The 24908-nt window shown below is 41.1% G+C and overlaps 1 protein-coding gene across 24 annotated transcripts in view; it reads right to left on the bottom strand.

Annotated features, from left to right (window-relative positions):
- BNC2 (basonuclin zinc finger protein 2) overlaps positions 1 to 24908 on the bottom strand; it is a 454605-nt gene that overhangs the window by 359659 nt on the left and 70038 nt on the right. For 17 of the 24 annotated variants that reach the window (XM_062208178.1, XM_062208176.1, XM_062208182.1 and 14 more), the window contains exon 2: positions 19650 to 19739. The exons of the other annotated variants lie outside the window; for them this stretch is intronic. In XM_062208178.1, coding sequence (XP_062064162.1) covers positions 19650 to 19739 — 90 coding nt within the window. The remainder of the gene's footprint in view (positions 1 to 19649; positions 19740 to 24908) is intronic. 24 annotated transcript variants of the gene reach the window in all.

Here is a 24908-nt window from a genome sequence, read left to right as displayed (position 1 = left end):
AATCAGAGACTTAATTAAACATTTAAATACAAACACATTCTCAGCAGCAATATTTAGAATAGCAAAGCTAGAAATAACCTACTTTTTCAATAACAGGTGCTTACACATAAATAATATTTAATAGCAGAATAATATATAATCACTAAAATTCCTATTTCAGGGGTGGGTGTATAGCACAGTCGTTAAGGCACTGCTTGTAGTAGTGCCTGAGTTCAAATCCTGCTTCTGCTTCTAATTCCAGCTTTCTGCTAATGAGCACCCGAGAAATGATCAGATGATGGTCCACGAACTTGAATCTCTGCCACATATGTCAGAGTCCTGGATGGAGTTCCAGGCTCCTGGCTTCACTTTAGCTTGGCCCAGGCCTGGATAGTGTGAATGTTTGGGGAGTGAACCACGAATGAAAGATATCCCTCTTTCTCTCTTTGCCTTTCAAATAAACTGAAAATTTTTTAAAAATCTTATTTGATGCCAGCTCAATGTTATGAAAACCATTACTGAGCTTTTTTATTAAGTGTAAAATATTAGCTGCAAAATAGCGTATCTGGTATTACCCCAATTTTATAAAACTTAAAATTTAAAAAGACAGCTACAAAATGACAAGTAGGGTTACCTGCATACTATGATTATGATGACTATTAATTCGTGTTAAATTCAAATTTTACAAAATGTGTATTTCCATTTTGGGGAGGAGGTATCAAACAAGTCCGTAGTGACTACTCATCTTCTCATCAATTATAATGAAGAAAATTTTTCTGACACAAGATGAGAGTTCTACTTCTCTGAGTTCTAGTTGCCTAAAGCTTTAAGATACTAGTTTTCTCGGGCTGCCGCCGTGGCTCAACAGGCTAATCCTCCACCTTGCAGCGCCGGCACACGGGGTTCTAGTCCCGGTCAGGGCACTGGATTCTGTCCCGGTTGCCCCTCTTCCAGGCCAGCTCTCTGCTGTGGCCAGGGAGTGCAGTGGAGGATGGCCCAAGTGCTTGGGCCCTGCACCCCATGCGGCCATTGGAGGGTGAACCAACCGCAAAAAGGAAGACCTTTCTCTCTGTCTCTCTCTCTGTCCACTCTGCCTGTCAAAAAAAAGATACTAGTTATCTCAAAAGTACCAAGTTCTCTATTTACTCTAGGCTTTTACCAACGTTGTCCCTAGTTCTGGACCATTCTTGGCCACTCTTGCTAGACACTGTCATCAGGCTACCCCTGCAGAACAAGGAGGCAGAGGTGTCACTTCCTCTAGGAAGTCTCTAGACTTCACTTCTGTTGCTGCAGGGACTCTGGTCTTAGGATTCCATAGCATTTATCACATTACAGAGCTATGACTGCCTGGTTTCATGTTTTCCTTCTCCACCAGACTAAATTTCTTCGAGGAAGAGAAACATTTTTGTTTGTTCACCACTATATACACTCTAGTTCCTAGTACACAGTATGGACAAATATTTTCAGAAAAAAGACTATATTACTGGATGAATGAAAAAGTAAATAATCCTCCTAAGAGGTTAGACATGCCTAATTCTTAAGACGTACTGATCTGAAGTAAATCAGGGGTGTGTGTTTCATTTAATGAAAATATCAGAGCATAATTATTCAGTACTTTCAGCAAAAGTAAAATCTTACATTGCTCTTGGTTTCAGAGCTTAAAAATTTGAAAGCATGGTTCTAGTTGAAAGCAAAATATATCCAGTAACAGGGTAATAAATACGTTAATGTCTTAAATATATAACTTGCAAATAAACAGAAGTAAGGAGCAATTAAGGGAAATAATTAAAACAGAATTATACCCTATTTCCTAAACTTAGTTCCCAAAGATCAAATTCAGATGTAGCTTTTATCCATAAGCTTCGAAAAAGTAAATAAAACATTCTGCACACTGCTCACCATAAATCTTAACTTACCATTCAAATTTAATCTAAACACAAACATAACCCTAAAACCTCCTCCAGTCCCACAGATACTCAGACAACCCAAATCTGATTTCCACAATAGCAGTTTTACTCCACAATAGTCATGCTGAAGAGATAAATTATGCAAATCACAATGGTTTATGTTTATGTTAGCTAAGCTTATTCTTCAGCATAAGACAAGGTTCAAGAGTCTACAAATGCATCCAAAGCTCAGATTGTCTAATGAAACATTTTTACTATTTAGGACATTCTTAATATTGATTTAGATTTAAGATCTATTTGAGAAGAGCTAGTAAAAGCTTCAAACAATATGCACTGTTTTATATTATTTACTTAGTACTTGATCATAGTATCTACACAACAAACTGAAATCAAAAATTAATACACAAGTATTAATAAAATACATAAATATTTTATTTAAATCACTACCATATTCACCTTTCTTCCATGATGTGCAAAAATGTAAAATATGTAATTCAGATGAAATATCAAGGCTATGGTTAAGATAGATCAATCACTACTGATTTAGTTACCCAATTTGCCAAAGGATACCAAAAAGTTTTTCAAATATACATTTTAAGTTTTTGATGCATACATAAAAAACTGGAATTTTTAAGAATTAAAAATTTCAACGCAATTAGTGGTACCTCAACTAATTATGAAATAGCATTCAATTTTCTTTTTATAGAAAGCCTGACAAAAATTCTGCCTTTTGGTTAAAATAAGAAAAGCATTATACAAAGAACAAAGAGTAGCATCACACGTGACTACCTTTTCAGCCTGACAGCTGTTATCACTGTTCCTCTGGAGAGCTCACAGTGTGGTGGGGACAAGTGCCGTGCAAATGGGAACTGGGGTTCACCATGCTCCGAGGGATGTGCCCTAAAGTCTTTGCACTAGTCTGGCACTGTTCTTTGTTTCTGAGTACTTGAGGGCCTACCACTGCTTCAATTAAATGACAAAGTACTTTCAAGAATTTTTACACCTACTTTTGAGCACTACACCTACTTTTGCACATGTGTACAAATGACTGTCCCACAGGGACAAAGCATTAAGTGTCTCAAGAAAAAGACTGTAAAATAAAAGGTATACCAGGAAAGCAACAGATAGCTGGGGCACAACAAAGAATGTCAGGGAGAGACGGGGTGAGGAGGTAAGCAGGTTTACACTCCAGGAGAGCTATGAGCAGAGAATTCGGAGGACTGCCTGCAATGCATGACATTTGAGCTTTAACAGTGATGAACAAAGTCAGATTTGTTTTTTAATGTTTACTATTTTTATCTATTTGAAAGACACACACACACACACACATACACACATACACACACACTACACACACGGAGAAAAGACAGCGAGTTTCTATCCACTGGTTCATTCTCCAAATGCCTACAACAGCTGGGGGTGGGCCAGGCCAAAGCCAGGAGACAGAAACTCCATCTAGGTCTTTCACGTGTGTGGCAGGAACCCAAATACTTGGGCCATCATTGGCTGCCTCCCAGGTGCATTAACAGGAAGCTGGATCGGAAGTGCAGAGTAGCCAGGACTGAATCCAGGAACCCTGACACAGAGTGCAGGCATTCTAAGGAGCAGCTTAACCTGCTGAGTCATAACACTCATTTTTTTAAAAGTCTCCACAGGGAATCTGGTGAAGTTGATAAGCAGCCAGTTTGGACACCTGCATCCCGAATCAGAGTGCAGGTTTCGAGCACTTGACTCAAGCTCCGTGATACCGCGCATTCTAGGAGGTTTTGGCTCAAGTACTGGGTCACCTATGGGAGACCTGGAATGAGTTCCTGGCTCCTGGCTTAGCCCTTTTGGTGTGGATATTTGGGGAATGAGCTGGCAGATGGAGGATCTCTCTGCCTTTCAAATAATGGTAAAAAGCTTCCAATCCAGCAGGTAGAGTGTCCTAGACGGAGCTTGACAGTGAAGTGACCAGTTACTACTATAACAGTAAGGGTGAAAAGGAGTAAAAGGATGACACAAATTCACTTTATATATAACACTCCATCTTTGCAGCCATCCCGAGATGACTTCTTTCAAAAATCGGACAGCTCCAAGAGACAATGCAAACTAAAATCACGTATGTGCGGGGCTTGGCAAATGATGGGAGTGGGAGATGAAAGCGGAAGATGACCATTCAAGCTTTTAAGCCTCTGCAACCAGGAGAAAGATGGTCACATCTAGTGCTGAGAAAGGTTTTGATGGAGGTGTTTATGCAATGAAGCATTTCATATAGACCACTTCTAGTGCATTTTTTTTTTTAAAGTGAATGTTCGTGTACTTTAGAGAAAGAACTAGAATCTTTAACTCTATTGTGCTGAACCCAATTCCTCACTAGGTAAGGTTAAGTCACATCCACATCTACGCTCTTATCTCAATTCTAGATTAGACTAAGCAAGCCTTGAAGCAACAGATTGGCAAGGTTTGTCAGGGCCTTCATCTCCTCTCCATTTGACACTGTGGATAAGCAGCTGTTTTGCATTTCACAGCAGCCAAAATTAAAAGAAGTTACACTACAACTGGAAGGATTTAGACCACAGAGAAATTCAATGGATCAGGTGACTACCTTAAGGTGATGGAATTTCATTTGTTTTTTATAAAGTTTATATTTTTCTATAGTTTTTTCTTTTTAACAGAGATTTTTAAAAAGTATTTATTTATTTATTTGATAGGCATAGATAGAAAACTTCTACCTGCTAGTTCACTCCCCAAATGTCTGCAATGGCCAGGGGTAGACCAGGAGCTAGAACTCAATCTAGGTTTACAACATGGGTGGCAGGAACTAAATTACCTGAGTCATTACTGCTGCCTTCCTGGGTCTAAATGGCAAGATGCTAGGGTCCAGTTCTAGGCATCGAATCCAGGCAATGAAATATGTGACATAGGCATCTTAACTGCTAGACACCCACCCCCACATGCCTTTTCTTTAAAAGGGTCTCCAAAGCATACAAGCTTCAAGCCTTATCAAATTTTCTTCCACTCTTAATCAACCGTCTTCAGGAAAGTGGTCTCCAAGCAACAACTTCCTAGGGCCCACTGTATGGGCAAATGCACCTACACAGTAAGCAGCCCTAGAAATCATGGTCTTCTAAGGAAACCTCTTGAAGATGGTGTAGCGCAAGGACACCCTCTGCTGCGACAGAAAAACATGAAAAGAGTTAAAATTACCCAAAGTTAAACAGCCAAAAAGAGCTGAATGGCTTAGACCTACTGATTACTCTTGTAAGGATCTTGTTTGACAAGGCTAAAACACAAAGAAAGTGCATGCCAGTTTTTACAGAAAACATATGGGAACTTACCTGGGGAAATTTGCTTTTTCTTAACTAAACAAGGAGTCTTTTCAGGTATTTTGAGTTGAAATTGAGAAGGACATTCTTAATTATAGAAAATGTGGAGAAACAGAAAGTCACTGGAGAATGGTGACCAAAATGCATTAATATGCAACTTCATTCCAGGGTAGAGGAAAAAGACTAGAACAGGGCTTAAATTTTTACATACAAAGACCCAGTATAAGCGAAGGGAACAGGAGAGGAAAAAAAACCAGTCTCTCTAGTTGAATAAGCCTATACACATGAGAAACATTTTTTTTTAAAAAAAAAAGATTAACAAATATTAAACAAAGTTAATTTATCCCCCAAACTGTAGCTCCTCAAAATAAATTTACAACACATAGGAAATGCAAGCTAGTATGACAAGAGCTCCCTTTTCTGTCCTAGATGCTACGCAACCAGGTCTCACGAGAATGAATGTTCCATCAGCAATCCCTCTAGCCCTGAACCCCAACTGCAGAGAGGGCACCAAATGTTGAGGGGGAGCTGAGGTGGGAGCTCTGAGATGAAGACCATGGTATAGCAAGGGCAGGCAGATCAAATCACAATGGTCAGCACCCCCGGGGAAGGTCTCTGATCTGCAACAATAACCTCCAACCCCACAACAGTCGTCTCCCTTCTCTCCTCCCCAGCCCAAAACTCAACAGCTACCCAGCTGGTCAGGCAGCTGCTCCCTCCTGACCTGTCAGTAGGAAGAGACAGAAAAAGCAGAAGATCAGACACTCAACAACTAAATACAGCAGGCTAGAGAAGAATAATGGCGATTCCAGGCTCCCTTGGGAACAATGAATGCCAGCGGGATCAGGAAGTGAGCCAGTCAGAGCATTCCCATTCAAGAGGGGGCTGAGGATGGAATAAAATACCACTTCTGCCAGTCTGCTTACTGTAGCAACATCTCTCTTCCCTGATGGGAACCTGACAAGCAACCAAGACAAAAGCACAAAGCTGCCAAGAGTGACCAGACCATCACTAGGCACAGGGGAACTAGACTCACCCCACAAGCATGTGTGATCTTGAAGAAGTCACCTCAGAGCAGAAGGATAGGGAAACTAAACAGTTTTCTTGAGTCCTTTTGGCACTAGCATCTAGAACTCTAAAGACAGCACAGCAAATATAGAAGAACATGGACATGGGGACCAGACTGCCTGGGTTTGGATCTCAGCTCTGCCAAGACTAGCTGTCTCACTTTGAGCAAGTTACCTTACCTCTCGTACCTCAATTTCCTCACTTATGGGAGAGAACAATATTCTTCTTACCTCACAGAGCTTTCCAGAGAATAAGTTGCAATTTCAGCTGTAAAGACAGTCATGGGCTTATTTTTCACTTAAGATATTTTGGGTATAGTCACTTAGAAGGTCAATCATCTTTCTCTACAAAGTTCTTCTTGAAAGGGGCAACTACATTGCCCACCACTTCCCAAAGCACTCCCCTCAGAGGCTAGATGGTAGACAAACCTGTAGCAGCTCCAGAACCCCTACTGACTCGGAGCTTACCCCAAAGATCAGCCAGTCACATCCTAAAAATGCATAAGATCATGTTCTTTCATCACTACTTCTAGTCCAACAGGGCTCAACCTGGTTCAAATGCAGTATCCTCAAAAAATACCACTCCAGAGAACCCTTTCTGGTGGCAAAGATTTTAAGGATCATTTCAAAAGAGAATCCCCAGCACGAGGCCAGTGTGAGTACTGAACTCTCTGCCTTCCAGCTCTGTAAGTATTTACTTCACTGTGGTCTATGGAAGACAATGACTAACAGCAGGTGAACTGAGTTAGCTGACACTTTGACCAAGACACTCTTGAAAGGTGACAGGTTTATTCAACAATTGTCCACAATCCAAAGTGAAGTGTGGGAAGCAAATTCTTGGAGTGATGAGGTAGGATGAAGACAAGAGGGAGTACATTAATTAGTGAAGATCAGTGCCTAGCAAATTTCATTCAGGAAAAGATGGGAGGATAAGGAAGGAAAACATGGCTAACATTTTTTCTGTAATAGCATAGCCAAAATAAGAACTTAAATAATAATCTCATAGCTAGATTCACTTCGCCATCAGCAAAGTATACAGTAAGTAGAAAAAACCTCCCTTTCAGACCAAAGGGAAAGAAAGTTTTAAAGTGAGAATATAATTTCCCTCATGGGCATTGTCTACCTTAGAAAAACTACTACAGAACATGCCTGTGACTATAGACTTGTAGTTCAGGCCACCGAAGATTAGAGATGGGACTTGGGCACTCCCTTGACTTGCATCGTCTGGTCTGCTTTAACACAAACCAGGAGGAAAAGAAAGCTAGGCATCAGAAGCAATGGGTGGCAGGCCTATTAATGGCTGATCTGTACAGTGATCTGCCCTCAAGGAGACCCAACAGGCCAGTCCACTGCAGTGGCTTTCAATGTGGTAAGCCTGGGCTTCAGCAGAAGTCAGCGTGTGAAGAGCTCTGGCAGCTCTGCCAAGAGTTGGATCACTGGAAATGGACCTGCCCTGGAGTCGAAGGATGCCCAGGTCAGAGCCACAGATCTTATTGGCTCTAAGCTGAAAAGCCCTTCACTCAGCCCAACTTCCAAAGTGACCACTACAGCTGAGAGTATGGTCAAGTAGGATCAGCAACATTACAGGCAGAACTGTAAATTTCTTGTTAGAGATGCCCCCTGCCTTTACCTGGCCAGCTCTCCTCCCAGGCCAGCCAAGTAATGAAAGTCAACAGAGTGCCTTCCCCTAGGAGGTTCACACCTCCCTTAGGATATACCCCATGTGAAGAGATAGATAGGTCTGGGCCTCTTAACTTACAAGGCCTAAAGCCCACCAGATTATTATCAAGCCCCTTCTATCAGGTTCTATTTGCCTCTAAATCAGAAAACTTAATTGTAGCTTAGACAGCACCTTTCTTAGCTCCTCTAATAATGACTCTGTCCTTTGTTCTAGACCCTGTCTAGTGCACTTGGCCCTATTCCTTTGTAATCATAACCTCTACTCTACCACCAATGGCTCTACTCCCAACCTGTGTGTACTGATGGTCCTCTTCCCCACTTAATGTTGTATAATTGTTCAGACCTGGTAAATGCCACTCTTAGGATCATTGGTTACTATCCTCACCCTGTCTTTTATGACCTCGTCTAAATATGATCAGAGTCGGCAAACTTGGAAGGCTTCCATCGCCTTGGGAACTCATGACGACAGCCTAGGGTGGTTACTGGCGCCATAAACTAGAGTGTCAATTTGTTGGGTCAACAACAGGAGCCACTGTGCACTTGCTCCTCATGTGGGATCTCTGTCCTTAATGTACTGTACATTTTGATTTAATGCTATAACTAGTACTCAAACAGTATGTTTCACTTTGTGTTTCTATGTGGGTGCAAACTGTTGAAACCTTTATACTAAATTGATCTTCTGTATATAAAGAGAATTGAAAATGAATCGATGCAAATGGAAGGGGAGAGGGAGCGGGAGAGGGGAGGGTTGCAGGTGGGAGGGAAGTTATGGGAGGGGGAAGCCATTGTAATCCATAAGCTGTACACTGGAAATTTATATTCATTAAATAAAAGTTAAAATAAATAAATTAATTAATTTTAAAAAAAAGAGAAGAAATACAAATTTTGATCAAGCATGCCCAAGTGATCATATATCTCAATTTACTTGATGACCCTATAAAAAAAGCAATGACTTCTTAGGCCCCACATTCTGCTGGCTTCACCTCAGAATGACACTACATGTACCCAATATGCAAGGTCTCCTCACTACCACGTGCTCTCACTTCTATTAGCCCCACCTCATTTGAGACCAATTTCCCCTCACACACACTACCCAAAGCGAGCCCCTCTTTTGCAACCCTGGTCCCATAGCTTAAATAGTACCTGGCCAGATTACAGTGAAAGCCTCTAGCCATGGTCTTCTGAAATGCACCCTCCAATCAAATCTCACAGACAATTCTGCTAAAGTACAAAGGTTCTTGAGTGCAACAGCATGAATGAATTTGAAAAGCACCACGTTAAGTGAAATAGCCAGACCTAAAAGATTATGCACTATGCAATTCCACTTACGCGATGTTCTAGAAAAGGCAAGACCACAAGGGCAGAAAGCAGGTGAGTGGTGGCCAAGTGCTAGGCTAAGAGGACAGGTTCGTCGCTGCAGAGCACAGAGATTTTAAAGAATAATGTGAATGCTCTTGAACCTATGCTGATGGTGGTTACAGGACACACAAGCACACCAAACTACACTGTACAAATGTGTCAATTTTCTCTGTGCCAAATTATTCCTCAATTGAAAAGGATCTCAGGGGGCTGGCGCCGTGGCTCACTTGGTCAATCCTCCGCATGCGGCGCTGGCATCCCAAATGGGGTTCTAGTCCCGGTTCTAGTCACGGTTGCTCCTCTTCCAGTCCAGCTCTCTGCTGTGGCCTGGGAGGGCAGTGGAGGATGACCCAAGTGTGTGGGCCCTGCACCCGCATAGGAGACCAGGAGGAAGTACCTAGCTCCTGGCTTCAGATAGGCACAGTGCGCCAGCCATAGTGGCCATTTGGGGGGCTGAACCAGTGGAAGGAAGACCTTTCTCTCTGTCTCTGTCTCTGTCTCTCTCTTTAACTCTGCATGTCAAATAAAAAAGAAAAAAAGAAAATGAACTCAGAAGGAGGACCCTAAGGACTCCCCCCATTGCCTGCAATTTCCATGGCACTGTTGACCTCATTCCTATCTTGCCCTATAAACTCTGGCAACCCTCCACTTTCTTTATCTCTTTTTTCATTAGATTTATTTTTTACTTATTTGAAAGGCAGACTTACACACAGAGAGAGACAGAGATCCTCTATCTGCTGGTTCACTCCTCAAATGGCTGCAAAGGCTGGGGCTGGGCTGGACCAAAGCCAAGAGCTTCATTTGATCTCCCACATGGCTGCAGGGGCCCAAGTACTTGAACATCTTTCAGTGCTTAGCAGGGAGCTGGAATGGAAGTGGAGCAGCCAGGACACACACTGGTGCCCATCTGGGATGCTGGCATCGCAGGTGGCAGCTTAACCTTCTACTACACTATCACACTGGCCCTGACACTCAACTTTCTGAAAACATCCTATGTTCTCCATGAAGACCTTTCTCACTACTGTCTCTTCAATATAGCATTTCCAAAAGAAGTCATCCAGGTTATGTCCCTCCCTCTCCCAACAACCTCATACTCTCAGGCTCTAAGTCAGATGCCCATCCTCTAGACTCTTTATAATGCCTTGTATTTTTCCTTGCCATAACATTCACAGAAATGTCTTATATATATATATGATATGCATATGTTGCAGAATAATGATCTTGCCTCTCATAAATCAACTGGAGTGCAAGTTCTTTCAGAAAAAAGACTACTTTTTATTCACATACACGTATGTACTGTACCACATGGCAGATACACAATAAATCTATGTTGCCATAAATATTTCACAAAGGCAGGTTTTGCCTGTCTACTTCATCAATATATTCACTTCACTTATGAGTACCTACCTGTGGAGCCAACATTGTGGCATAGCAGGTAAAGCCGCTGCCTGCAGTGCTGGCATCCCTATAGGCACTGGTTCATGTCCATGCTGCTCCACCTCTGATCAAGCTCAATGCTGATAGCCTGGGAAAAGCAGCTGAAGATGGCCCAAGTGCTTGGACCCTTGCACCCACGTGGGAGACCTGGAAGAAGCTCGAGGCTCTTGGCTTCAGCCTGGCCTAGCCCCAGCCATTGTGGCTATCTGTGAATGAACCAGTGGATGGAAGGTCTCTCTCTGTCTCTGTCTCTCTTTCTCCCCATCTCCTTCTCTCTGTAACTCTGCCTTTCAAATAAATAAATAAACCTTTTTTTTTTTTTTAAAGAATACTTTCTGGGGCCGGCACCTTGGTGTAATAGGTTAATCTTCCACCTGCACTGCCAGCATCCCATATGGGTGCTGGTTCTAGTCCCAGCTGCCCCTCTTCCAATCCAGCTCTCTGCTATGGCCTGGGAAAGCAGTAGAAGATTGCCCCAGTGCTTGGGCCCCTGCACCTGCGTAGGAGACATGGAAGAAGCTCCTGGCTCCTGGCTCCTGGCTCCTGGCTCCTGGCTTCGGATCAGCTCAGCTCTGGTTGTTGCGGTCATTTGGGGAGTGAACCAGCAGATGGAAGACCTCTCTCTTTCTAGCTCTATCTCTCTCTGTAACTTTGTCTTTTAAATAAATAAAATAATTCTTTAAAAAAACAATAGGGAAAGTGTGATTGTTCTATGATCTTTAAAATTTTATTGAAACATTAAAAACTTTTACTTTATGAATACATAGGAAAATGGAAAAAGTAATTTTTTTTATTAAACTAATGTCAAGTATTAGAGACTCTGAGAATACATGGATTAGCTTCCAATATTTTATTCTTTATGTTTTCCATAGTTACACAATACCTTTGAGTGTCTTTAAAATATGAAATCCTTTCCTTGGTGACATCTTCATCTTTTCATTTTAACCTCCTCTTTACATTGATAAATTAGTCTCACGTCACTAAGTTCCCCTGGTTGTATCTATAGGGTCCCTACAACACTAGCAGGGTTGAAATTCCCTTGGCCAGCTAATTTTTTAGAAACCTATTTACAATTAGTTCCCATTTCACCTCACTTTTAACACTTTCGATTTCTTTGCTGCACTTTGATCTTGTTGGTTAATTCCCTCTTTTGTGTCTCCATTGTTATTAAGTGGATTTATCACTGGGAGACAAGGAGTTGACATACTATTTGCTTTGCTGTCTGTAAACGAAATAACAGGAAGAACTAGTGGTACTTTATACAATAACTTACAGTTAATAAAACATGGAAACTAAAATGTGGACTGCGTTGTTAGGGGACCAGTGTTATTTAGTTAACTATGGCCACTGAAAATTGTGTGTTTCAGAATAAGGCAAACTGAGAAATGCCTTTGTTAATTATTCTAGAACGAATGAAATGACTCACCATTAGACCAAATTTAAGAAATAGGAACTGGGGGTAGGGGCTGCAGCACAGCCATTGGGTTGCTGCTTGGGACACTTGCACTCTGTGTTGGAAGGCTGGTTCAAGTTCAGGCTATTCCACTTCCAACTTAGCTTTCTACTAATGTGAATCCTGGAAGGCAAGAGATGATGACCCAAATACTTCCGCCCTGGCATCTGTGTGGGAGACTTGGTTTGAGTTTCTGACTCCTGGCTTTGGCCTGACCTAGTCCTGGCTGTTGTAGGCATTTGGGGGGTGGGAAGGAATCAACAGATAGAATCAACAATAGATTCCTTCAATAGAAGGAATAACAGAGATAGAATATCTCTGTCTCTCTCCTTTCTCTGACTTTTAAATAAAAAACAGAAAGAAATAAATGTTCTCATAAGAGAAATATAAATTGATGCATGTCCCAGCTACACCTCTGGTTGATGATATCACAGAATCAAGGAGACTTCCTAAAGACCCAATTTACTGTCAAGTATAACAAATTAGGGGAGAAATCTAGATTGTAATTCCTACTCTCTTACTAATAACACAGTTACATACTGTTTTTATGACTTCCCTCATAAAATATTGTTAATAATAGTACATTTTTCACAGAAGAGTTGTAAGGATCAAAAGAGAAACAGATAAAATAGTGTTCTTAAAGCTTCAACTAGACACCATCATACCGACTATATACTTCATAAGCACCAGGTGTATTTTTCATCAATTCTCATATAATCTTTTTTTTTTTTTTTGACAGGCAGAGTGGACAGTGAGAGAGAGAGAGACAGAGAGAAAGGTCTTCCTTTTCCGTTGGTTCACCCCCCAATGGCCACTGCAGCCGGTGCGCTGCGGCCGGCACACCGTGCTGATCTGAAGCCAGGAGCTTCACCTGTCTCCCATGCGGGTGCAGGGCCCAAGCACTTGGGCCATCCTCCACTGCACTCCCGGGCCACAGCAAAGAGCCAGACTGGAAGAGGAGCAACCGGGACAAAACCGGTGCCCCGACCGGGACTAGAACCTGGGGTACCGGCGCCGCAGGCGGATATTAGCCTATTGAGCCGCGGCGCCGGTCTCATATAATCTTCTTAACAACTGACAAGGTAAGTAGAATGGTAATCCCCATGAAGTCAGACAACCTGCCTAAGAATATGCGAACAGCAAACACTGAAGACAATATTTGAACTCAAAATGTATAACTCCATTGGTCAAGTTCTTCAACATTTCATCACTAACTTATCTGCTTTCTTCTGAATGAAGGATGTGGTCATCAAGAAAAGTAAAACATGGAATCCTAGAAAGTAGGCAAAAACAGTTCACTATGATCCAACACCATAACCAGTTAGCTTTCTTGGGACTTTTCCAGATTTCTCACAAAAGGACAAGGATATACAGCATCTAGAGATCCAAGGAGCCAAAAAAAACATTCCCAGACTTCAAAAGGAGTCAGAATAGAACAGACACTTTCAAATATATTTAATTATCTTATTCTAGGGAGTAAAAACAAAGATATCAGAAAAGAACCAACTAAGAAGTAAAATTCACCCACATCCCATATCTAAGCACTGGTTCAAGTCCCAGTGTGCCACTTCCCATCCAGCTTCCTGCTAAAGCACTCCGGGAGACAGCAGATGATGGCTCAAGTACATGAGCCCCTGCCAACCACATGGGAGACCCAGCAGGGGCTCCAGGCCTATGGCCAGCTGTTGCATATGGGGAGTGAACCAGCAGATGGAAGATCTTTCTGTCACTCTGCCTTTCAAGTTGATGAAAATAAACAAACATTAAAAAAAATAAAATTCACTTTGCAAGAAGAGGGAATATTTGTCAAGAATGTTTAAAAAAGCAAGAGTGCTATAAAAACAAGATGTGTAGAGTTAACAAACTTCATTGACATTTTCAGTACCACTGACCCTGAAAGTTAATAACACTGTTTGTTGAGATCTGATTTCACAAGGAATTCCACATAGAACAGGAACGTGAGAGCCTAATAAGAATGTAGGATACAAAAGCAAAGGGATTAGTTAACTAAAATAAGTGGATTCCTCCCTAAATATAATCCACTCATAAGGACATTTAGAACATTTGTATCTTATTAGGAGTATTAAGTGAGAAAAGATTCTCAGTACCAAACAGTCCTAATTATAATTCATCTTAGGAAATGAAATGAGTTTTCTTAACTCAAATGGAAAATATACTACAAGAAACAACTTTAATATAATAACAGGACTGTCAACAAAATCAGACACAAAAGCAAGCCTAATAGGCCAAACAAATACTAACTGTGAAAATGGAATAACTTCTCTAACACCACAATGTTTTTTCAGACTATTTCCCAACTCTTCACACTCTTTTTGTTCGTCCTATCAATCTTAACAATCCAAAGCAGAAATAAATTGCCTAAGCAAAGAGTTATCCGAATAGCAGAAACAAAATAAATTAATAAACATGGATGTGTTTGCCCCACAATACCTTTCATCAAGATGACACCAGCAGTGAGGATGAGATGGTTGAGGAAATGAATTTATGGGCTGGAGTGCATTTGCTTTGGGAAGAGTCAGTTCTAGTTTGCATCCCACCAAGAACTGCACTTGCCCTTCACATCTTGAAACAGAAGATTCTTCACAGAACACACAGTGGACTGTGACTTAGCTATGAGTTACGAAGCAAAAAGCCATGGGTAGCCCCCAATGTTGGGTACCAGTGCTGCAGGCTCTGCCTTTCTCACTGCAGGCTGTGGAGCTCATGCAGGCCAAGAGGGCGCACTGCCTCTCTAAACACCATAGTCACCTTCCTGGGAAGTAATCTGTATTCCATTCCAGATGGAAGACTCTCACTATCCTCTCCCAGCAGACTTCCTCTCACAAATTACTGGCCAGAACTTAGCCGTGCACCTGCTGGTTAAGACCAATCACTGCCAGGGGCAAGCAATCACTGTGACTGAGGCTTTTTACAGGAATCCTACCTTACTCACTGGGATCTGGGGCCTCTTCCTATACTGTACCCTCAGCCATCAGGGAAGAGAGGGATGAGATAGGCATCAGTATATATGGCCATTATTTCCAAAGATCCAAATAACAACATAAAAGCACTGTTTTATATAAAGAAGCACAACAGTCAATATCATACCCAGAAGTGGATCCCTGCAAGTTAAACGAATACCCCATCATTAGACACACAGAGGCACCGGAACACAAACATCACTACTTAGATGTTATGAGCTAATCATTGTGGTGCAACGGGTTAAGATGCTGCTTGGGAGGCTAGCATTTCAGAAGGGAGTGTAAGTTTAAATCTCGCCTCCTCCAGTCTGATCCTACTTCCTGCTAATGTGCCTGAGAAGGCAGCAGATGATGTCCTAAGTGCTTGGGTCGTTACCACACATGTGAGAGACCCAGGTGGCATTCTAGGCTCCCAGCTTCAGTCTAGCATAGCCCCAGCTGTTGTGGGCATTTGTGGCATGAACAGCAGATGGAAGATATAGGTCTCTGCCTCTCTCTCTTTGTCATTGTCATTTAAATAATGAAATTTCTTTAAAGCGCCCAAGTGGCTTTTTACATTTTTAATTCAAAAGGCTGAGAGAGCTGCCATCTGTAGGTTCACTCCCCAAATGTCCCCAGTAGCTGAGTCAGGGCCAGGCCAGAGTCAGGAATCAGGATCTCACTGCAGGTCTCCAGCAGGAGTGTCAAGGGCCCACATTCTGATTCCCACCTGCTGCCTTCCACAGTGCACATTAGCAGGAAGCTGAAGTCAGGAGCCAGAGCTCAAACCTAAACACCCCAGTGTTGGATGTGGCCATCCCAAGTGGTGTTTTAACCTCTAGGCCAAATACCCTCCCTCCAAAAGAAAAAAGCTGGCTTTTAAGAAACACCGTTTCTTAGCCAACAACATGAATCAGAAGAAACAGCCTTAGTTTTCTTCAATTTTACACTTTCCTATATAATCTAGTTGAGCAATCTTATCCAAACTCACCTCTCTAGTCAGAGCCTGCTAGGGGAATTGGTGGGGAGGCGTAACATATGAATTTAGACCTGTCAATCACTCAACTTTTGTTGTTGTTTTATTTAATTAGCTGTCCTTCCTCATTTAAAGCAATATTTCCTTTCCTAGAAAAGCAGTGTCAAGGTCAAGTTATAAGAACTTATCTGATAGAAAAAAATGCAAAAAAATCTTCTTGTATTTGTGCTTTCAGATACAGGCTTATGACAAAGGAAAATTCAAACACCCTTCAAGTCTCAGAATGCAAACCCTTTGGAGAGCATGGGCCATTCCTTCTATAACCTTCTGTCTTACATTTAAGTTTACTGACAGCATTCACCATAAAATTAGAATTTTTAAGCTGATATGTTTCCAAAGTCTGAACACGAACTTATGACGTTTTCTTATTTTGCTGCTGTCTACATACTCTACTCTGAACACATCCATCTTTGCCACATCTGTGCTTTAGACTGTTCTTTCCACAATCACACCAGCTTTGCCAATTAATGCTATCATTTCTGTCATTCAGATTTTATCAAGTAAAATTCAGGGTCCATTTCATGCCTTTTCACCATGCCTAGGATGGCCCAAAACTTTGAAACATTCTTCACAGGGTTCACTCACTGTCCAGTCCAACCTCCCAAAGGCCTTTAGCAGATCCAAGAAATGTGGAACACTCTATAAAGTCGCCAGAAATAAGAGTAAAAGGAAAGCTGACCATAGCTGAAAATAGGAACACTGGATCCACTGTTCCTTGGTGTTTTTTTGGGTGGGGGGTGCTCTTTAAGGTAGTACAGGTGGAAACGAATCAGCAAAGGAAGTAGGAAGGCCCAAGAGAGGTGGTAAGAGGGACTCCATATCTGACTGAACTTTCTGTACTCCAGAGATACCCCATGTACACACATTTACACAAAACAGACCCAAACAAATGATGACTGCTGATTCTGGCTTTTTTTTTTTTTTTAACACACTCCAGAAGCCACTGCAATACCGGAAACATTTGGGAGACTGAGCCATCTGATGACAATTACAGGAATCCTGGAAGGGAAAAGAATGCTCAGGAAAGGCCAGACAGCCATGCAATTATAAACCCTGAGCCCCTGAGTCCTCTCCACACCCTCCATCATCACAGCCAGAGAGAGGTGGATGGTGAGGCGGTCACCACACATTCTCCTAAGGGAGAGGCTCGCTCACACACACCACTGCAGAGAGGACATCAGGAGTCTGGCTTGCTCAGATTTTCTCATCCTTTGAAGTTAGACACTTCAAGACTGTCATGAGCTTGGTTCCCAAGGGTATGAGATTTATAGGAACCAAGACTTTTACAGTAAAGAGATGATTTAAAAGACAAACCACTGGAAATGTTAGTATGAAACTAAAACTTTCCAAGTTATTTATTCTCTGAATTGATCCTTGTGAACTGCCAGCGAAGGGAGGTGGGAGGTAAGGGTTGTGGTTAGGAGGAGAAAAGGAGCTAACATTTACTAAGCACCTCCGAGAGCAAGCCACTTTCAGGATTAAGAAAGCTATCCAAGGTTATCCCAACTAAATAGCTAGGGCTCAGAGACCCCCCAACTTAACCAACACCAAAGCTCTTAAATGAGGAAAATGGGTGGAGCCTCAAACACATGTGACTCCAAAGCCCACGGTCTTTCTCAAGGCAACACTCCTAGAGAGATAGCAAGGACATCAGAGACAGCACCAATACCACACAAAATGGCAATGAACCATTCACTATCTAACCAAGATACAAGAGACTTGATTTTTTTCTCCTTAAATATTTTATACAGCTTCATGTCCATTTCTCTTCAATTAATATATTGTAAGTATATTCCCATGTCTTCAAAAACTATACGAAAGTCTGATCTTTCAAATAACAACATCATACCAGTTATCATAACTAAAGTCTTTCAACTTAAGCCCTGTGCTGATGGGACCAGGATACTTCAAAACATCAAACAGTTCATATTCATGGAAACATGAAACTGACCATACTGAATACCTACCATTTCAAGCTGATACTTGAGGACTCATACAAGAAACTCAAACACACAGAAATGTATAAAATTCAAAATTATCATTATCTACAACCAAAGCCTTCGTGTCATTGTCAAATTTTCTTTCATTAGAATCATAAGCTGCATACATGATTTAGTTAGCAAAAATTAGGATCCAACAAAATGACATAAAATATTCAACTACTTGCCTACCTTACAAAATATGGTAGCAGGCACAATGAATGAAGTGTGATGACAATAATCACATTTTAGCTTTAATTTTTTAAGTTTTTATCAGAGTCAGTCATGAGTGCTAACTTTTAACATACTTTTTTTTTATTTAACTCTCTGTCAATCCCATAGGTACTTACTATTAGTCTCCACATAAGGTGACAAGGAACTCAAATTCGGAAAACTTGAGTTCAAGTCTACTTTTGGTTCTCATGAACTGAAAGCACCTCCATCTTTATAGATACCCATATTCTCCATTGTACAATGAGAGAGTTAAGAATGAGAGTAGATTAAATAAGCTCTCATGTTCTATGGATTCGACATCCATCCAAAAACACGTACGTGCCCCTCCCAACTGACAACAAACACACATTACTCAATAATCATGTCATTGAAAATCCCCAGGGGCTGGTGCTGTGGGTAAAGCACCACCTGCTAGTGCTGGCATCCCAGATGGGCTCCTGTTTGTGTTCCAGCTGCTCCTCTTCTGATCCAGCTCTCTTCTATGGCCTGGGAAAGCAGTAGACATGGCCCAAGAGCTTGGGCCCCTGCACCCACATGTGAAACCCAGAAGAAGTTCCTGGTTCCTGACTTTGGATCGGCCCAGCTCCAGTTGCTGTGGTCGTTTGGGGAGTGAACCAGCAAATGGAAGACTTCTTTCTGTCTCTGCCTCCATCTCTCTGTAACTCTGCCTACCAAATAAATAATCTTAAAAAAAAAAAAAAGAAGAAGAAAATCCCCATGGCTTCCCAGTCTTTCACAGAATATCAGAGTTGGAAGTTGTCAACCAACACACGCTAGCCTATGACATGAAACCCACTTGCCTTCCCGAGATGACACACCAGCACCTAGTTTGCAGTTAGGTATGCACATGGTAAGAAGTGTCATGAAACTCTAAAAGCTAAAGCTTGCCATTTAGAAATGTGAGCACCAATATGAGATAAATCTGTCAATATCAAGTGTCCAGAAGAATTCTTGAGAAACTGGGGTTTCTTGCCACTCTAGAAAGCTGGCTAACCTAAGTTGTCATTATCCTAACTAATAGTTGCCCAGGACAACCAAAACAAAAGTCACAACTCTAGTCTGTCAGGGTGGGGCATGAAAAGCCATGCCAGGTCCCAGGAAGGGAAGCAGGGATATCCCACAAAGCAAAAACTGCATCCAGAAGGAAAGTGTGGGATATCCACAGGAGGGGAAGAGGTCCAAATTCTGATTTTCATCTGGCCCTGCTCCCATGTATGAAGTTAATGTTTTAGCTCAGTGAAAGTAATTACCAGCCAGGCTCTGCAATCCATCAATTCACCCTGGGCATTCCTGCTGATTCTTTCTTTGGTCTCTAGGACCCAAGAATCCCTTTTGTTGATCTGTAAGTGCAAAGGAAAGGTTGGTTGTTACTAGTTTCTCTCTATTCTACATTTCTGCCAAGTAATTAGGAACAGAAAATGAACTATTTTCAAGTTTTTTAATGGAAGCAATGGGGGTTAGAGTAGGCACAGCCTCTCACAAAATAAGATTAAAACCATACATCTTTGACGTACCCCCACCTTCCAAGTAGAATGGACAAATGCAATTTGGCTCTAGGCTGTGAACTCAGGGACTTGATCCAAATCACCTCCATTCTAATTTAGGTAGTTTGGCAAGAGTAGCTTAGTCAATAAATGAAATGTATATGGTTTACAAAATACTTTCATATATCCCCACAGCTATCCTAAACAAAAGTATTATTAGCGTCCCCATTTTACAGAGAAGGAAAACAAAGTTCAGAGGTTAAATGTACCAACACTGACATCATATTTAAAAAGTGACACAACAGTTTCCTGACTCCAAACACTACACTTCTATGTAATTTTTCCAAGAACTGCAACATGTTATGGTTTAAAGGAATTTCCTAAACAGAAGTATTATTCAAAACTACGTTAAGGATTTTATGAATTAGAAATCAACCCTCAGTGCCATTCACAAAGTAGGCATTCATTTTGCATTCCCCACTAAACTATATGGATGATGACTGAGGAAATTCAGAAATTATCTATCAAAACACACTACCACCTTGTAAATCCATTTCCATTGCACAGTTACAATGAATGAGCACCACGAATACAAGTATAGTAGAAAAATGCCCACAGAATACACATACAGGACAGGGGAAGAGGTAAGGATCTGTGTGATAGTAATGGCAACAATGGTGAGCCCTTGGAGTCAGTCAAAGCGTAGACATAAATACTGTCTTTGGTCACTAGCAAACCCAGTGAGAAGGGGTCCACAACTACACATACCCACATTCCAAACATCAGATGCCTCTGGGAGCTAGTCACACACTGTATAACGATGTTTTGGTCAGCAACAGACCACGTAGAGAACAGTGGTCTGGTAAGATTATAATGAGCTGAAAAATTCCTATCACCACAGGAACACAAATCTGAAGAAGAGGCGAGACTAAAGGAAACTGCAGGAGAAGGAAGAATCCCAAGAAAATTCAGTGAATTTTTTAATATTTATTTATTTATTTGAAAGGCAATGTTACAGAGAGGCAGAGGCAGAGAGAGAGAGAAGTCTTCCATCCTTTGGTCCATTCCCCAGTTGGCCTCAATGGCCGGAGCTATGCTGATCCAAAGCCAGGAGCTTCTTCCGGATCTCCCACAATAGTGCAGGGGCCCAAGGATTTGGGCCATCTTTGCTTTCCCAGGCCATAGCAGAGAGCTGGATCAGAAGTGGAGCAGCCAGGACTCGAATTGGAGCCCACATGGGATGCTGGCACCGCAGGCAGCAGCTTTACCCTAAACCACAACGCTGGCCCCTCACAGTGAATTTTAGTAGAAGCTTTTGCAGACTCAGTTCATGAAAACATGAATCTCAATACCAAAAGGTTTTCAATCATCAAGAGAAATGTGTGTGGCACATTCTCTGCTTACTAGCAAATTTATGACGAAGAAAGAAACCAAGCAAACTACCATAAACATATTTCCAGAAAGAGTGACAGCTCCTCAATAAGAGCCTCAGGCAGGCCCCTCAGGAGATGTCAAGAAGGTGCTGCTACCCCAGGGGAGGACAACCCCAGCATGTTACTGCCCTTGAAGGCCTTCCAGTGGAACAAGATGTGGAGGTGGAATACGGTGATATCCACAATCCTCATCCTCTGTAGGCCTAGACTAATGCATGCTTTTGTGCCTTAGCTGTTAACAAAGTTTAAAATATAAAACACGCTATAAATAGAAAAAGGCTTATACAATAAGGACATAAAAATTATGTTGTATAGCTGTATATCTGTGTTTTCAGCTGTGTTATTGCCAGAGAGTTTAAAAAAGTTAAAAGTGTATAAAGAAGTTACAGTAAGCGAATGTGAATTTATTTCTGAAGAGTTGTTTTTAATAAATTTAAAGAAGCCTAAGTGTACAGTGTTTATAAAGTCTGCAGTAGTGCACAGTATGCAATGTCTAGGCCACCACATTCGCTCTCTACTTATTCACTGAATCCCCAGAGCAACAGTCAGTTCTGCAAGCTCCATTCATGGTTAAGTGCCTTATGCACGTGTATCATTTTTTATCTGCTATATCATCTTTTTACTGTACCTTTTTTTAGTTAATTTTTACTTGAAAAGTGCAGAGACAGAGAAAGACACACAGAGAGCTGCCGTCAACTGGTTCACTCCCCAAAAGCCCAAGATAGTCAAGACTGAGCTAGCCTGAAGTGAGGAGCTGAGAAATCAATGCAGGTCTCCCACATGGGTGGCAGGGATCCAAGCAGTTGACTGATCACCTGCTACCTTCCAGGGTATATATCAGCAAGAAAATGAAATCAGAAGCAGAGCCAGGACTTAAACACAGGCACTCTGATATGAGCTGTGTGCAATTCAAGTGGCACTGTACCAAACACTCAACCTTGTTGCTGTTGTATATTTTCCAGGTTTACATTTCCAAATACCTACCATTGTGCTACAAGTGTCTCAGGCATTCAGTATTAACATGCTATCCTTTTGCAGTGAAAAGCAATAGGCTACACCATACAGCCAAGATACGCAGCCAGCCATACCACCTAGGTTTATGTAGCGACACTGCACAATGTCCACACAGACATGAAACTGCCTAACTAGGCACATCTCAGAACATATCCCATTCATTAAGCAATGCATGACTGTAGACATCCATCAGCCTGGGTCTGATGGACCAAAGTTCCCAGACCTGCAATTAGAACAGGCAATGATTCCTCAGGCACATCAAAATCACCTAGGATACACGAATTTTCTGATTCTACAAGTAACACACTTGAGCTGTAGAAAAATCTAAAAAGTCTAGCAAAGTGTGAAGATGCAGAAAGTAGCCACAATCCCAGAGACAACAACCGGTAATACTGAACTATTCTTTTTTAGTTTTTTTTCCCTGACAGATGCATTATTTGAAAACTTTCCTTTTCTATAGAGAAAAAAATATTGACTTTTGTCAGGCAGTAATAAGTAGGGCAAAATAGTGTTAAAAACTTAATATTACAGGGGCTGGCACTGCGGCTTAGTAATTTAAGTCTCTATCTGCAGCGCCAGCATCCTGTATGGGTACAGTTAGTGTCCCGCTGCTGCTCTTCTGATCCAGCTCTCTGCTTATGGCCTGGGACAACAGTGTAAGATGGATCCTGGCTTCAGATCAGCCCAGCTCCAGCCACTGCAGCCATCTGGGGAGTGAACCAGTGGATGGAAGACCTCTCTCTCTGTCTCTCTCTCAATCTGTAACTCTACCTCCTAAAGAGAGAAAAACAACAACAACAACAAAAAAGCAAACAAAACTTATTATCATTATACTCCTAGAATAACTTCAAATTTCCTGAGTAAAATGTTGATTCTGACTATAGCAAAATGCACTGAACTTCTCTGGAAAAGCCCAGAAAAGCACCCTCCAACTCCTATTGCTACACCCCACAAAGCCAGAAGAAACAATAATCTATAATGAAAACAAAGAGGTACACTTGTCAGACTTCATTTTGTTGTTCAGAACTTTTTACTTTCTAAAATCCCAGGTTTACAATGAAACTATTAACCCTAATTACCCTAGCAGTGAGAAAAGGAACTTTTAGCTCAATCAGAGAAATAGCAATGGGAGGTGGGGGAGCAGCAAGCAAAAGGTTTTATTTCCTTCTCAAAATTACACTTCTAGGGGATACAAAATAAATATTATCTGAGTTTGCTATAGATTCCTATGTCCTTCTTCACAAGTATATATACTAAGTAGCACAAATCTGTTCTCTGTAATTGGAAATGGATAGCTCAAAAGCAAGGCCAATCCTATCTAACAAGGTTGAGAGTGATCTGTTTTTCACATCGAAAAAAGAAACTTAAATGGAACCAGTGACCTTTGCAACGCTAAGAAGAACCATTGGGACATAAATATATTCTGCAGCAATTTCATTGATCATGTTTTTCTAAGGTACCTATTTAAGAGAGGTTCATATAGAAAAAGTACTTTTGCACTACTTACCACTGAGTAAACACAAGTTTTAAATAATTTTCAGTGCAACAGACCTGGAATTCTATTCCCCACAGCCTAGTGATTTTAAATGCCCTGTGACCCTCTTAAGCACTGCCAACATCAACATCTGGTACCTGGCACAAAGAAAATAGATTCTAAAAGGTTTTTGAAAACCTTTCATTTTCATCATGTGCTTTAAATATGTTTCTAAGATAGTTCTCTTTCTTCTCTTTCTGATATACAAAGAAAGTAGAAACTATCCTATCAGACAGCTGTATTATGTTTTAGAAGCAAAGGGAAAAAATAATTACCAAAAAACAAGTTCTTCTTAATGTTTTCTCATCTTCCCTGAAAGAAGAGATTATATAAAAGAGGTCTTCAACCTGACTGGATGAAAGAAAACCCCAAAATGATTATAATTATCACTCCACAAATATATGCACTTAAAAAAACAGACTTCAAAACCTAAAGCATCTCCCCTACACAAATCTCCATATTTTTCTATGATTTCTTTCTCCGATATTTTCTAATGTAAGGCTTTTTATGACCTTCAAATCCTCCAAAGATTTGAATAAAAACAATAATCACGGCACTACTGATAATCAAGATATTCATCACGTTTAAAGGCTGTACTTCAGCAAACTTTATTGGAGAATCTCAAAAGAATTCAAGCTTACTCATTAAGCCTCAAATACTTAACCTAAGAAGTTCCAAGTGATTTTTAAAGAGCAAATACAACTGTAAGTAAAACTGATCATACTTCACAAAGAAGCAAATGAGAAAGTCATGAAAAAATTTGCTAAAATATTTTAAAATACGTTCTCTATTTTAAAAATGAAACACAGGGAAAAAAAAAAATAAAACTGCCTCCCAAACATGAGTTAGTTGAAACAAAGGAATAACCTTTCATTGCACAATTTCAAGGCAGTTGCCTAAGGCTTCATTTCTATATGAACTTCTCCCTCTCTGTGGTTTTAGTTGAAGTCTGAAGCTATCACTGCACAAGTAAAACAGCCCATAAAAGTTGTTCCCCTATTTCAATATAATCAACTACAAATACATGAGACATGTAATAGGCAG

This window comes from Lepus europaeus, chromosome 12, assembly GCF_033115175.1.
Source record: "Lepus europaeus isolate LE1 chromosome 12, mLepTim1.pri, whole genome shotgun sequence".
Classification (NCBI taxonomy): domain Eukaryota; kingdom Metazoa; phylum Chordata; class Mammalia; order Lagomorpha; family Leporidae; genus Lepus; species Lepus europaeus.
The sequence above is the reverse complement of the archived record's forward strand: the minus strand, read 5'-3'. Positions and strand labels throughout refer to the sequence as shown.